The 13702-nt window shown below is 39.9% G+C and overlaps 1 protein-coding gene and 1 long non-coding RNA gene across 2 annotated transcripts; both read right to left on the reverse strand.

The window, feature by feature from the left end:
• Positions 1 to 3534: 3534 nt before the first annotated feature.
• Positions 3535 to 6256, reverse strand: LOC102700843 (putative receptor protein kinase ZmPK1). The gene has a single exon (XM_006644436.3). The coding sequence runs from the start codon at positions 6238 to 6240 to the stop codon at positions 3799 to 3801; it is 2442 nt and encodes an 813-aa protein (XP_006644499.2). The 5' UTR covers positions 6241 to 6256; the 3' UTR covers positions 3535 to 3798.
• Positions 6257 to 10073: 3817 nt separating this feature from the next.
• LOC107305098 lies at positions 10074 to 12648 on the reverse strand. The gene is made up of 3 exons (XR_001551175.1): positions 12500 to 12648; positions 11163 to 11235; positions 10074 to 10303 (listed from the first exon to the last, which is right to left on the reverse strand). It is a non-coding gene; the product is annotated as an uncharacterized LOC107305098 (long non-coding RNA).
• Positions 12649 to 13702: the final 1054 nt, after the last annotated feature.

Genomic DNA, 13702 nt, shown 5'->3' on the forward strand with positions numbered 1-13702 from the left:
CCACGATCGAGCATTCGTGGGACAGAGCCTTGCTAGATTTGAACTTCTTTATTTTGTCTATTTTAAATATAATTTTCAAAACTAGACTTTTGTTTTAAAAAAATAGCAAACCTAGCCTTCCAACACTCGGCTGGTGGACACGAAATATAAAATGCCCGCTAGTTGGACGCGTATACTATGTGACAAACAGCAAGAGGTGGACCCCTTGCCACCCAATAGCCAGATGTTTTATCCCCTGATAGGGGGCGCCTGCAAAATAGTCAAGGCGGTCAGTGGAGAAGGACTGACCATTTTGCATACGACCCTCTTGCCACCCTATAACTAGACGTTTAAGGCCAAGCAGGGGTTGCCTACAAAATATTTCTATCTCTAGTGGAGAGGAGAGAGTGTGCACCTTATTTTATTTTTTGATATTACCTATTCATCTAGGAGCACACGAGAACTAAGCACATAAATTTGTACTCAAATGGACGAAACATGTGACGCGCAGAATTTTTCATTGGTTTATCAAACGGGTTTCCGACACTTCTTGGCTCAAAAACGCAATCTTGCAGGTGAGCTATGCAATTTTTTCTTTAGACGTTTGTGAATATAAATTTTATCCTATTCCAGTTCCGTATGAGAAAGTTATCCTAATTTTAATGAATGACACTTGAATCACAATATTTATACCTCTTTGGTGGTTTTGCACACGTCCCCGGCTCGGGTTTAAAACACCCTCTTACTTGGTGGTGGGGGTGTGGAGGGCAGGGGGCATCTACAAGCAAAGGCCTCGACCCCTTGGCGCCCACTTTTATATTTGTAGATGGCCCCTACTAACGACAACGCGGCCGTCTATAAAAGTGACATTCTCCGTCCAACCGCCGCCATCATTCACCCAGTAGGTGTTTGCCATGTCAGAATTTGCGTCCAGTTAGTGGTTGTTTTATATTTCATGCCCACTAGATGAGTGTTGGGAGACTAGATTTGCAATATTTTAAAACAAAAATTTATTTTTATTTTTTAATCAAATACATTAAAAAAATACGTTAGATCGTAGGAATTTCTGGCAACAAATGGCAGCAACAGCTCTGCAGGCTCAGCCCATCCACAGCAAATACTAGCCCATGATCATCAATCTAATGGGACATTGAGTAATCTGAATGTGCATCAGATGTTCTGGCCTTCGGTACCAAACTGCTTATCATAAATATAACGGGCCCTGCTGAATCAGAAGTTCAGAACACATCCTTAAAACCGAGGTCAGAGAGAGAGACAGATAAAACTTGTGTTCACCATATTGCAATCTGCAGTATGCAAAGATGACAAAGGTGTAACACTGCTTCTTGATGAGTACATCTGCAGACGTAGCAACGAGGCGTAGCAAAAAGAAGGATGCATGAGGTGTGTGAAGATGAATTTTCATTATTTTCTCGATGTCAGCTGAATAGCCATAAAAATTAAAAAAATATTAACATGGTTTAATACAAAATACTAGCTTTATTTAAAATATAAGTATTTTTATTTTATTTACAGGGACAGAGCCATGATTTCAGGCACCGGGACACCGAGGTTAGAGCATCCCCAGTAGATCATCTAAATTTGGTCATCCATATCTTCATTTAGATTATCATCTAAAATATTTTCATCTTTCATATCGCTTTGTACTCCACCAGATCATCCATATATGACATCCTTCATATTTTTTTAGAGGATGGAGAAAATATCCAAATATAAAGTTTCTCTCCAAATATGGATGACATCTAAAAATAGAGGCGGCATGAGATGGATGTTCTGCTGGAGTTCAACTTTTAGTTTTACCTTTCATCTTCTATTTTTAGAATGGAGGATATGATAGATAAACTGTTGGGATGCTTTTATACTAGCCTAAGATAATACCGTGTTTTGCAGGGCTAGCTCTAATTCTAAGATCAAACTTTTAGGCTACTTACTTATCTTTAGATCCATGCGTTTTTGGAGCTAAATTAATTATGGATTGAAATGATGCATGTGAGATATTAATATTTTAGACAAAACAAAAGGTGTTAAATATTTTTTTTGTTATTTACACTATAAACTCGATATCAGCAATAACTTATGAGCTAGAGATAAAAGATTGGCTAACAACGCCTACTTCTTTTGGCCACAAAAGTACGCTCTCAAAGTTCTTTATTATCTAAAGAGGCATGATGTTTAGTACTACTTTTGATTAGCAGTAGAATTACTAGCCTAATTGACGTGTATATATATTTTGTGCGACCATCCTAATTGCATATATACATACACTAGTACATAGCTAAAATAGATAATTTGTAAACTAATTAAATATGCAAATAGGTTGTGTGATGGCAATGGGTTGACAATACTAATCAAATATATAAGAAGGATGTTGAAAGATGCACAGTTCTGATACTTTTATGTAACTATGTATTGCTAGCGTGTAGTCTGTGAATTGTTGCAGTTTAGTGGACCGGGGTCAACAACCATTTAATTAATAAAACATAATTTATTAATAAAAAATAGTGATCTAAAAGTAAATTTGAAAATAAAATATGATACTCTAAAATTAAGGTTGAAATACAAATTTTAACTTATAAGAATACGACGAGATCTGTAAACTTAATCACATCATACGGTCCAAGAGACCAAGATTTGTTTTTTTTACCAATGGTTGAATGTACGGTCTTATCTTTTTCTTCTGTTTATATTTGTCGACAAAATTTAAATTTTTACTTTAAATTTAGAGTTGATTTTAGGGTTTTTTATCGTAGTTTATTTTTCAGCATTGACTTTAGATTGCTAAGAACATTTATTTATATAAAAGTTTTACTCACATATTATTTTTCATTTGCATATATATTATTTGACCTGTTTCTTGAAAAAAGTCAAAAGATTGCCTATAATATTTAGACTGTCAAAACATCTCCAGCAGTTACGCTTCCTCACTCCTGTTTTAGACAGTAAATTCTAAAAACACATCGGTATTCGGTTACTCAAATAGCTATAATCTTTTTTAGGAAAACAACTAAGATTAATATGTAATACATTACTCCTTAAACACATAAATTCAAATTTGGTATAAAAACAAATTAAACTTTAACTAGTATACATATATTTAGTTATATTTTTTAATGTAACTTGTAAAATTCAAATTAGAAGTTGTTGCTTTGCAGAGTGGCATATCACATATTAATCTATTATTTTTTTAGTTTTTTCCAAAAATATTTGGATGGCATGCTGGACATCCCCTTGGCTGATTATACGAGTTTCCCCTTCACATTGCCTTGTATTGATGCCAAATTCAGTTCTATCACTCTATCAGTGCTAAGTACTACAACATCTTTTACATTAGGGAAGTCGTTTTACTCGTTCGCTACAGCGACTTACATTGTGTAACCGAGGGAACCAGTCATTTCTTTCTGGTGGAGATCAAAACCACCGCTTAGTTATTGTAACTTTGCAATTCAGTTCTTCTAAGATATGTAACCATGTATTGTTCGTGCAATTGCTAGAATATTTGTTTTGCAGACAGCGGATTGTTTAATATTTGGGGCGCATGCCAGTAAGCGATCTCTGTACGGAAAATGAGTATAGATTTAAATTCTCAACTATACAGATTTCTGAACGATTTTACGGTCATTAAAAAAATACTATGAGATATTAAAATTTTAATGTAAAATTTACTATCCTCGGTACCTACTTAAGGATATTGCTCTGGTCCTATGACTCGAAATCAAGTCCTGAGGTATACACTCACAGCTCAGCTGCAGAGCTGAAATGTGATGTTAACCAGTTGTGCCATATACTGAAAGCAGAGTGTCATGACCTGTAGGCGGGGTGTTCGTCCTCGTCATCGAATGCCGTGAGAGCCTTGGCGATGTCGTCCATGGTCGGCCTGCTGTTCCTTTCATCCATACACGCCAGAGAGATCCTCACCATTTCCATGGCCTGCCGAGGGTTGAACTGCCCCTGCAGCCTGGCATCCACCAGGGACATCACGTCGCCGCCGTCCAGCACATGCCTCAGCGCCTGCGCGATCTGCGGCATCTGCAGCCGCTCGCCGGCCGCCGTCCTCTGGTCGGCGACCCGGCTCCCGACAACGATCTCCAGCAGCACGATGCCGAAGCTGTACACATCCACCTTGGCGTTGATCGGCACGTTGAGCGCCCACTCTGGCGCGATGTATCCCGAGGTCCCCCTCATGTGCGTGAGCTCCACGCCGGCGCCGCCGTCCCGCTTGGACAGCTTGGCCAGCCCGAAGTCGGCGATCTTGGCGTCGAACTCCCGCGTCAGGAGGATATTCTCCGGCTTCATGTCGCAGTGGATGACCCACTCGAGGCACTCGTGGTGGAGGTAGGCGAGGCCCCTCGCCGTGCCCAGAGCAATTTTGTAACGCTCTTTCCACCCCAGCGTCGTCGTCTTGCTGCCGCTGCCGCCGCCGCCGTCGGACGCGTCGAACAGGTGCCGGTCCAGCGACTGGTTCTCCACGTACTCGTACACCAGCAGCTTGTGCTTGTGCTCGGAGCAGAAGCCCCAAATCCTGACAAGGTTCATGTGGTTGATCCGCCCGAGCACCGTCATCTCCGCCCAGAACTCCTCGTCCCCCTGCATCGACACCTCGACCGCCAGCTTCTTCACCGCCACCACCTTACCGCCGTCGAGCACGCCGCGGTACACCACGCCGGAGCCGCCCCGACCGAGCTCCTCCTTGAAGTTGCTCGTCGCGTCCTTGAGCTCGCGGTACGTGAATCGCCTGAATTGGCTCGTCAGGACCATCCTGTACCCTGCCTCCAGCGAGCTGGGGATGCTCTGCTTGCTGGAGAGGAACCACCAGCCCGTCGCGATGAACAGGAGGTCCAGAACTCCGAGCACGCCAGCGAACGCGAAGAAGTAGGTCCACTTCCAGCTGTTTCTTGCCGGCATCCCGTACACGGCAGCAGACACGGTCAACACGGGCACGACGGGGCTGCAGGCAAGGCCGGCCGCCGCGCTCTGCGCGGAGACCCGCAGCGCCGAGGCGTTGATGTCGAGGGGCACCTTGAGGTAGATGCTCCCCGGGAAATTCGCCGACGTGTAGCCGTTGAACAGCATGCCTTTCGTGTAGCATCTCCCCGCGCCGTCCAGCCTGTAGGAGAAGGCGACGCACTGGCAATCCAGCAGGCACTGCTCCCTGCATATCTCGAACGTCATCGACATGTTGAACTTGAGGTCGTAGCCGTAGAAGTCGGTTTGGGCCACCTTGAAGGACATGAACTTCTCCGACGCCGCCCCCTGGCTGCAGTTGCCGACGGCGAACGTCGGGTTGCAGCCTTTCCCCCAGTCCTGCGCGTCATTCATTACGTACCCTGGAGGGCAGGAGCATCGCTGGCTCGGCAGGTACTCGCAGATGCCGTTCTTGCCGCACAACCCGTGGGCTTGGCACGGCTGCTTGAGCGCCGACCATGTCACCGTCCAGCCACCGGTCGACGCGTTCAGGCTGTACATCCTCAGGTTGCCGTCCTGCTCGATGGTAAGTCGCCTCCTGACGCCGACGCCCATGTCGGAGGCCAGGGCCTGCAGCCTGTCGGAGGACCGGAAGACGCCCGCATCGTCGAGGATGGCGATCCTCGAGCTGTTGTAGCTTGTCCGGTCGTTGCCGAAGACGCGCAAGTCCGGCAGCGGCCAGTAGATGCTGGAGATCTCCGGGCCGTCGTAGAGCATGCGCAGCACGTTGTCGTTGTCGAAGTAGAGGCTGTAGTAGCCGGCGGCGAGCTTCGTCTCCTTGGTGAACGGCTGCGACGGGAGCAGCGTGTCCGTCGGCCAGTCGAAGCTCTGCCACACGGCGCGGCCAGTCGACGGGTCCACGACGACGAGGTTTCCGGTGTCGCGGAGGGAGACGGTGAGGCCCCGCCCGCCGCCGCCCGTCCTGCTCGCCCACACCGTAGTCCCGTTGGTGTCGGCGAGGGCCAGCTCGCCGTCGTGGCGGAACGAGATCCTCGAGCCCCTGCCGTTCACGGGGGAGTCGCGGTTGGCCGTCCAGACCACGGCACTGCTCTTGGCGGCAGTGAACCATACGGAGAAAGAGAAGGCGTTGTCGCCGACCTGGACGAAGCCGCAGGCGAAGGTGCCGTCCGGCGACACCAGGAAAGCCCGCGCCCTGTCCTCCACCGACAGGGAGGAGCCGGTGCCCAGCGTGTGCTGCGCCGTCGACGCCGACGAGCGCAGCAGCAGACACACCAGCGGGAGCTGCACGGCGAGGCAGAGGGTGCCCAATCCAGCCATTGTTTCAGCTCGCTGTTTGGTTGTACTTTAGTGCCAAAGAAATTTATGGGGCAGAGTGTATAAAAAAGGTGATCAAGCAGGCAACGCAACTAATGATCATAAATGTTATTTGGAGATGTGGATACGCAGCCGTGAGCTTAAGGAAAACGATAATTCCTTGTCCGTCTAATGATTAAATGTTTAAAAATTTTAAATCCATTAACCAAATTTAGTTATATTGTTGGATGATAACCTGAAGGCATGTATGTAAGTTAAAAATCTCATACTCTCCTCCCCCTCCAGCCCTATGCATTGCGCGTATGTTTAATAGAAAAAAAAATCAAACGTTTAATCAATAGTAAAAACATAATTCTTTCGAGTTTCCGCTAATTGGTGCGTCGAGATAATTAGTACTACATTCGGTCATGTTTATTTGACGTTTTGGATAAACATTTTAGCTTGTTTTCTTTATAATTTTATGGTCCTAAACGTCATTTATTTATGTCTGAGAGTAACATTTTCCTCTTTTGTTACTGGATTGTTCTTCGCAAGTTTTCGTGTGGACGAATGTGCTACTAGCTTGAATTCTGACACCAATATGTACAGGTCATTTTCTGGTCAAGGTCGTCGACTGGTTGTGCGTCACTAGTGCCATGCAAAGGGATAACCATTCATTCGTGAAGGGAAATTCCCCACGAGTGATCAAAAAAAGACCTTTTGACCATCAGCAAGACCCCAGCGTCCGCAGGATTTGATCTCCTCTTTTGATTTCGTCTTACCTGGTTTGCAGAGGTGTATGGGAACTAGGCATAATCGATCGGTATTGTCTTTGACTTTTGAGTTAGACTCGAATCAATTGGATGGGTTGTTGCACTATATGATAATTAAGCTCATAAAATATGATATGCTAGCTAGCTGTACGTCGGATTGTAGGGTTGGCCGACCAGCAAAAAATAGGCAAACAAAACTGCTCCTAGCTAGTTAATTAAGTATGTAGGTAGACGGTCGGGTTTTTAGATAATCGATACCAGTATATATCACACACGAAATGCGGGAAATTATTCTAATCTCTCGAGGAGATATACCCTCGTCTATTGCATACTCTCTAAATAGGCATCAAAAAGTTTAGAAAAAATTATAAAGATAGATTAATATAAGATATATCACTACACAAAAATGCAAGTTCAAATATGACTTATATAATTCATAAAAAAATGATAAATTGAACTCTGAATAATATATGTATTGATATATCTTATATTAATCTATCTTTATAATTTTTTTAAAATTTTTTAATAACTATTTTAATAACATATAATAAACGAGTGAGCATTTCCTCTAAGGGTTTAAAATTCATTTCCACGAAATGCTCATGACAGGTTGAGGGCGCTTGAGGGTTCTGACTTGTGTGCAATTTGCTACTACAGCCGTCTACAGGCGTGGCGGCGTGCAGATGCGTGCGTAAACTGGATGCTTTGAACCCGTATGTGTGTGTGTGTATATATATATATATATATATATATGATTTTTACTTTCATCTTTTCTTTTGTATCTCGAGGTATCGGTACCTCGCAGTACCAAATCGTTTCTGATTGTTGGATCGAATATTGCACATCCTACTTAGATCTAATGGTGAGAAACGATTTAGTACCTCGAGATACAAATGGAAGGATAAAAGTATATATATAGAAATCCTCTATCCTATTTGGTAGCTACTCCCTTCACGTCTAATTTTCATATATATATATATACATGTATATATATATATATATATATATATATACATGTATATATATATATATATATATATATATATATATATATATATATATATATATATATATATATATATATATATATATATATATATATATATATATATAAAAGAGAGGAACAACTCGCTGAAAGTGAACTGTTGATATCTCCTGTGCCGAAGCGTGATCGTGAGAGTCCATATGGTATTAGTGTCTAGTGATTTCTTAGTCCACGTTTGCGTGGGTACACATTTTTACGTCTGAAATCATGCAAATGAGTGTAGGGCTAGACCCGAGCGGCACTGTATTGGCTAAGTTATTTTTTTTTCTCCTTGTTTTTTTTAATTAATAAAGTACTCGTTGGTCTATGATGACTTTATTTTTCGCCGTCCCATTATAATTATTATCCACTTTATCTGCTTCTAATGTATTTATTCTCTACTTTCACACGCTCCAATAATACCAGGATTGCTTACCAATGAATTTATTTGGGGTAAAGAAAAGGTAGAGAAAAATGATCTAATTTATGGTAGGAGGTAGTATATTTTTTCCAATTTATCAATCACAGTTTTTATATCGATTTTGTTAATAAATATATAAAAGTAAGAACATGATATTACAGTGAAACTATGAGCTAAAAAATGGGTCTAATGCGTGCCAAACTTTGATAAGAGCAAAGGGTCGTCCAAACTGGGTAAAGCCATTTTGCCCTTTAAGTGGATATACCTCATTCTTTATATGTCAAATAAAAATTCCAAAGCAATTGATAATATAAATTATTAAGTAATATATCGCTACATAAATATACAAGTTTAAATTTGATATCTACAAATAGAAAAATATCAATTTACAAATAAAGTTTGGAACTATTTTTAGATGATAAATGACTATTGTTTTCAGATCTTTTATAACAATTTGATTTACTAGCTAAATACACGTGCTTTGCAATGGATAAAAATGAATTATGCACGTGGTAGCATTGTTTAGAGCAAATTAAATGTGAGATTTTTCAAACTTCCATCCCTACATATGGCCTTGCCTAATATCTGTCCCTACAAATACGTACAAGGATTTTTTTTAACATTAAATGACATGGAGTAGTTGGTAAAAAAACAACATATTAAGTGGAATTGCATATTCATCAGAAACATTGTCTTCTTTTAACTGTGTATAGACATAGATATTTGAGAGGTTAGAATAAACCAGGACGACTAATGATCTCGATCCGTCTAAAGTGAAATTCAAATATTCAATCTATCTTTTTCATGTCTTGAGAGGCTAGAACAACTGTTTTAGCTTTTAGGAGTTCCAAAACTGCTGTCCTGCTAGGAGTAGCGCCTTTTTGTTGATCATTGTGGTTGTGCATGAATAGCGTTGTTTTTTAAGCAAAAATATGTATTCTACATTAAAGGTTATCTCCTTGTTTATCATGTGCCTCTGTTCTTAGGTCATCATTCATAAACCGGGAACATGGAGTTTTGTTTATCCCCGAGCATGAGTGGCGATCTAGTTTTTTAATATGCATTAAACCTTTATGTTTATATATATATATTTTATTTTATTACTTATGTTTGGGTGTGTTTTAGTTGTGTGTATCCTATTTATGTATAGTCCCGGATCGAGTATTCTCAATTGAGTTATATCACTTTCTTATAATTAACAGATAGCGATAACAATAAATCTTCTACTGTCTTGTAAAATATTCTAGCTTAGTAGAAGAGAAGCAGAAGCATCACCAACCGCTACAAGACCAAACAGGTCGTTTTCAACAGCTAGCTAGCCTGAGAAATTGGAGGGTGGGGAGTCTTTTTTAGACCTTGTTCGGTTAGCTGGGAGTTGATCCATAAGAGGGGAGGGATTGGATGAATCCCTCCCATATCACCTAAACCCTTTGGGGGTTAAATTTCTTGTTTCCCTTAATCCCTCTCTTGAATCCCTCCGTTCGGTTCAAACTATAATTCTGGCTATAAAACATCATTTGCTTTTGATCAACTAGCTGTCAACATTAATTTGCTACATATCATTAGGAACAACCGAACAACAAGCATACTACATGATCGTTAAAATATCCAGAAGTTTATCAGTATTAATTTGCTTTCTGTTAATTAATCCATCAGACATAACTTCTAGATAAAACATCCATAATTTATCCAAAACAATCTTAAACTCTGTTTACTCCTAAATAACTGAACAATAGATGTTGCTCGTCAATAAATTGATCAAAAATATGGTCCGGATGCTACTGAAAATTGGAACCAATGAACATTGAGATATACATTTGTTGCTGCTGAACAAAACCAGCATCTTGCAGAGTTCCTTTTCTCTAAAGCCTGCATATAAAAAAGAAATATGCTTCAGTTTTCGATGGTAAACTACAATAATTTAAGCTATGCTTATATGCAGTTAGCAATGGACTAGAATTGGACCTTCAGAACTATTAACTAGCAATATTTACAGCTAATGTATACATAACATCCATTATGTATGTAGATAATATCAGATGCTACAGAAAGTCTGAACCTGTTCAGCTGCTACTGAATTTCACCATACAGTACGATTCTTATCTAGATTCAAAACCTTTTCTGATCCACATTTTGATCTGGTTCTACAATTTGTAAATTCGTATCTAGATTCAGAACCTTCTCTGATGCACATTTTGATTGGTTCTACAATTTCTAAATTCTTATCTAGATAATAAAATGCTAAGATTTGCATATTGTTCTGCAGCATAATGAAAAAATGTTCTGTAACATAATGTAAAATTTAGTTTTAATGAGAATCATGACCTACACCTTCAGAACTATCGGCTAAATAATTTTTTTGGTAAAAGATGGCAGTAATAAATTAGAGAATCGAAAGAAACAAGAATCTAAAGGATGCAGTATTTTGACCAGTTGAGCTACCTAATTAAAACTTAAATTACCAAAACCATTATTATGTTTTGATCTCTTATTGTTTTGATCTCTTCCCTCCTCTTTCTAACATGATCTCTTATTGTTGTAATCATTGCAAAACTAAAAAAAAAATTGAAGCCATACTTAAGAAATTGAAAAATGATAGAAATATTATGTTCACATCATTAAAATGCACAGGCTCCAAAATAAACAAGTCTTGATAGAAAACTGTTGCACAACTAAAACATGCATAAGTGAAAAACTCTAATAAAAGAAAATAAAATAGATCACGTACTTCTTGGAGATGGTACAGGGCTCCAAGATGGTGGGGGTTGGTCTTCTCCAACTCTAACTGGTACAGGGACAATCTACAAAGTAGATATAACGTAGATGAGTAAAATTTTGGAGATATAGAGTAAATCAAGTTTGTCAAATACTACTCAAGTTAGGTTAGTGTGGGAGAAGTCAGAAGAGTTATCATATTTAACACTGGTTGTCACAAAATTAAGGCAGAAACATATATGGTTGTCACAAAATTAAGGCAGAAACAAAATAATTTAGATATTGAACATGTAGTTATGGGCTCAAACAAAATAATTCCCTTATATCACAAGAAAAAACTGAAATGAAGGGAAAATGAATCAATTCTTCAAACAAATTTAAAAAGTTTACCTTTCAAACATGTATAAGTTACTTCTGAAAATGGTTAAAATTACATATAACATCTAGAAACATTGATTATACTTTATTGGTTTTAGTTGGTTCTTGTTTATTCCTTTTATAGTGAATATGTAGGTATAGGCTCAAAGTAAAAAAAAAATCAGATACTGCAAGAGAAATGTGAAAAGAGGAGAAAAAATCAATTCTCTAAACAGATTTGCAGAAAGTTACTTCTAAAACATGCAGAAGTTACTTCTTTGTAACATATAAGTTAATTTTGGAATTGTTAACATTACTTCTAAATTTCAAACATCAAAGTAGCAGCATGTAGGCAAATAATTGAATCACTCTTGAAATTACATAAATGAGAGAAGGAGAAAACATGGAAGCATCTTAATGAATTTTTAGAACTCAGCTGTTAGAGAAGCAACATGCATACAAGCAGCTGAATCACAATTCAGATCCATAATCGGAGAATCAACTAGCATGCAATGAAATAATCTCTACTCACTGCTCTACTCGATAGTGCTTGTTTCTCTGTTACTGCAGTGCTACTTCTACTCATTTCCTCCACTGCAGCACAAACTACAAATCTACCGTCATGGTAACAACCAAGGAAGAAAACATAACGAGTTAGCACATCACACAAGCCTACATCTCACTAATCACCAGTGCAGAACAGCAATGGATCTCACTAATCACTATCGCTGCGCACCAAATGCCACCTCGGTCGTTGTCTCACTGGATGATTTATCCTTTGACAGGCTCGAGGGGGTCACACCACCGCTCTTGGCAATGGCGCGGACCAGCTTTGCGGACTCGTCACGGACAGCGAACCACGACTGGGCGCAGCGGTGGTCGCAACATGCTCCGAGAGGTGGCAAGGTGCTCGCCCAGGAAGGAATAAAGAACCCTAACCCTAGGCAGAAGATGAAGGAGGTGAGGAGATGTGGGGAAGAAATAGTTACTTACCGGCGAGAAGGTGGCCACCGGAGAGGACGAGGATGACCACTAGAGAAGCGGACTCAGTCCCTTCACCGTCGGCTGTAAGTCGCATGCGCTGCCATAGCCACCTTCTCCTCGGCCTCTCAGCGATTTTTTTCCACGCCTTACACCCTGGATCTACGTGACTTTTTTTTTAAATCCCTGTCACATCGAATGTTAGATACTAATTATAAGTATTGAATATAAATTATTAATAAAATCCATATCATACTCTGAACTATTTCACGAAACAAATCTAATAAGCCTAATTAATTCATGATTAATGAATGTGATACTACAGTAAACATTTGCTAATCATGAATTAATTAGTCTTAAAAAATTTATCTAATGAAATAGCATTTATTTATGTAATTAGTTTTATTATCAATTTATATTTAATACTTTAATTAACATCCAAACGTCTGATGTGACAAAAAAAAGTCCCCGGATCTAAACACCTTAGCCCTAGCCGTTTTTTCCCCGGCTCGAAACGAGGGGATGGCACCGGGTTGGGCTTGGTTAGTATCTCTCCGGGGCTGAACCGAACGTGCTTTTTTCATTGGGTTAGGATTTTTCCCACACCGAGATGATCCACAGGGATTTCGGCCCAATACCGATCATTCCCGGCCCAACCGAACAAGCCCTTACTGGGCAGGGCTGTGAAGTATTGGAAGAGAACGAACCGTTAGATCACTTCGCTGTCTTCTTCCTTTCGATGGAAGCTTTTACTTATGTTTTCGTTCGTCGCTTTTGCTTATGCTTACGATTACATATTAAAATTTAAATTTTCAACATTAAAATTGGAGTACACTTTAAAGTTTTCTCACCATACTTTATTTTTTAGGATTGTTTTTTACTCATTGAGAACACTATATAAAACTTTTATTTATAAATTATTTTTACTTTGTAAATGTGTCGTCTGGCTTCAATCACCCCCTTTATTTTAGGGAAAATTAATTATTTATCATCCCTTCACGTGGTGTTTAATAAATATGTCTATATATGACATGTGGGTTTAGATTTTAAATTAACTTTAAATTCAAGATTAAAATTTTCAAATTTTAACTTATAAACATAAGCAAAAGTGAAAAGATGGGATGATAATATGGGCCGCATTAGCGTGATCGAGGGTTCAGACGTCATGTATGATTCGTCAATAATTTTTCAACAAGCGAGGGCGCGTCATAATAC

This window comes from Oryza brachyantha, chromosome 1 (genome assembly GCF_000231095.2).
Source record: "Oryza brachyantha chromosome 1, ObraRS2, whole genome shotgun sequence".
NCBI lineage: Eukaryota > Viridiplantae > Streptophyta > Magnoliopsida > Poales > Poaceae > Oryza > Oryza brachyantha.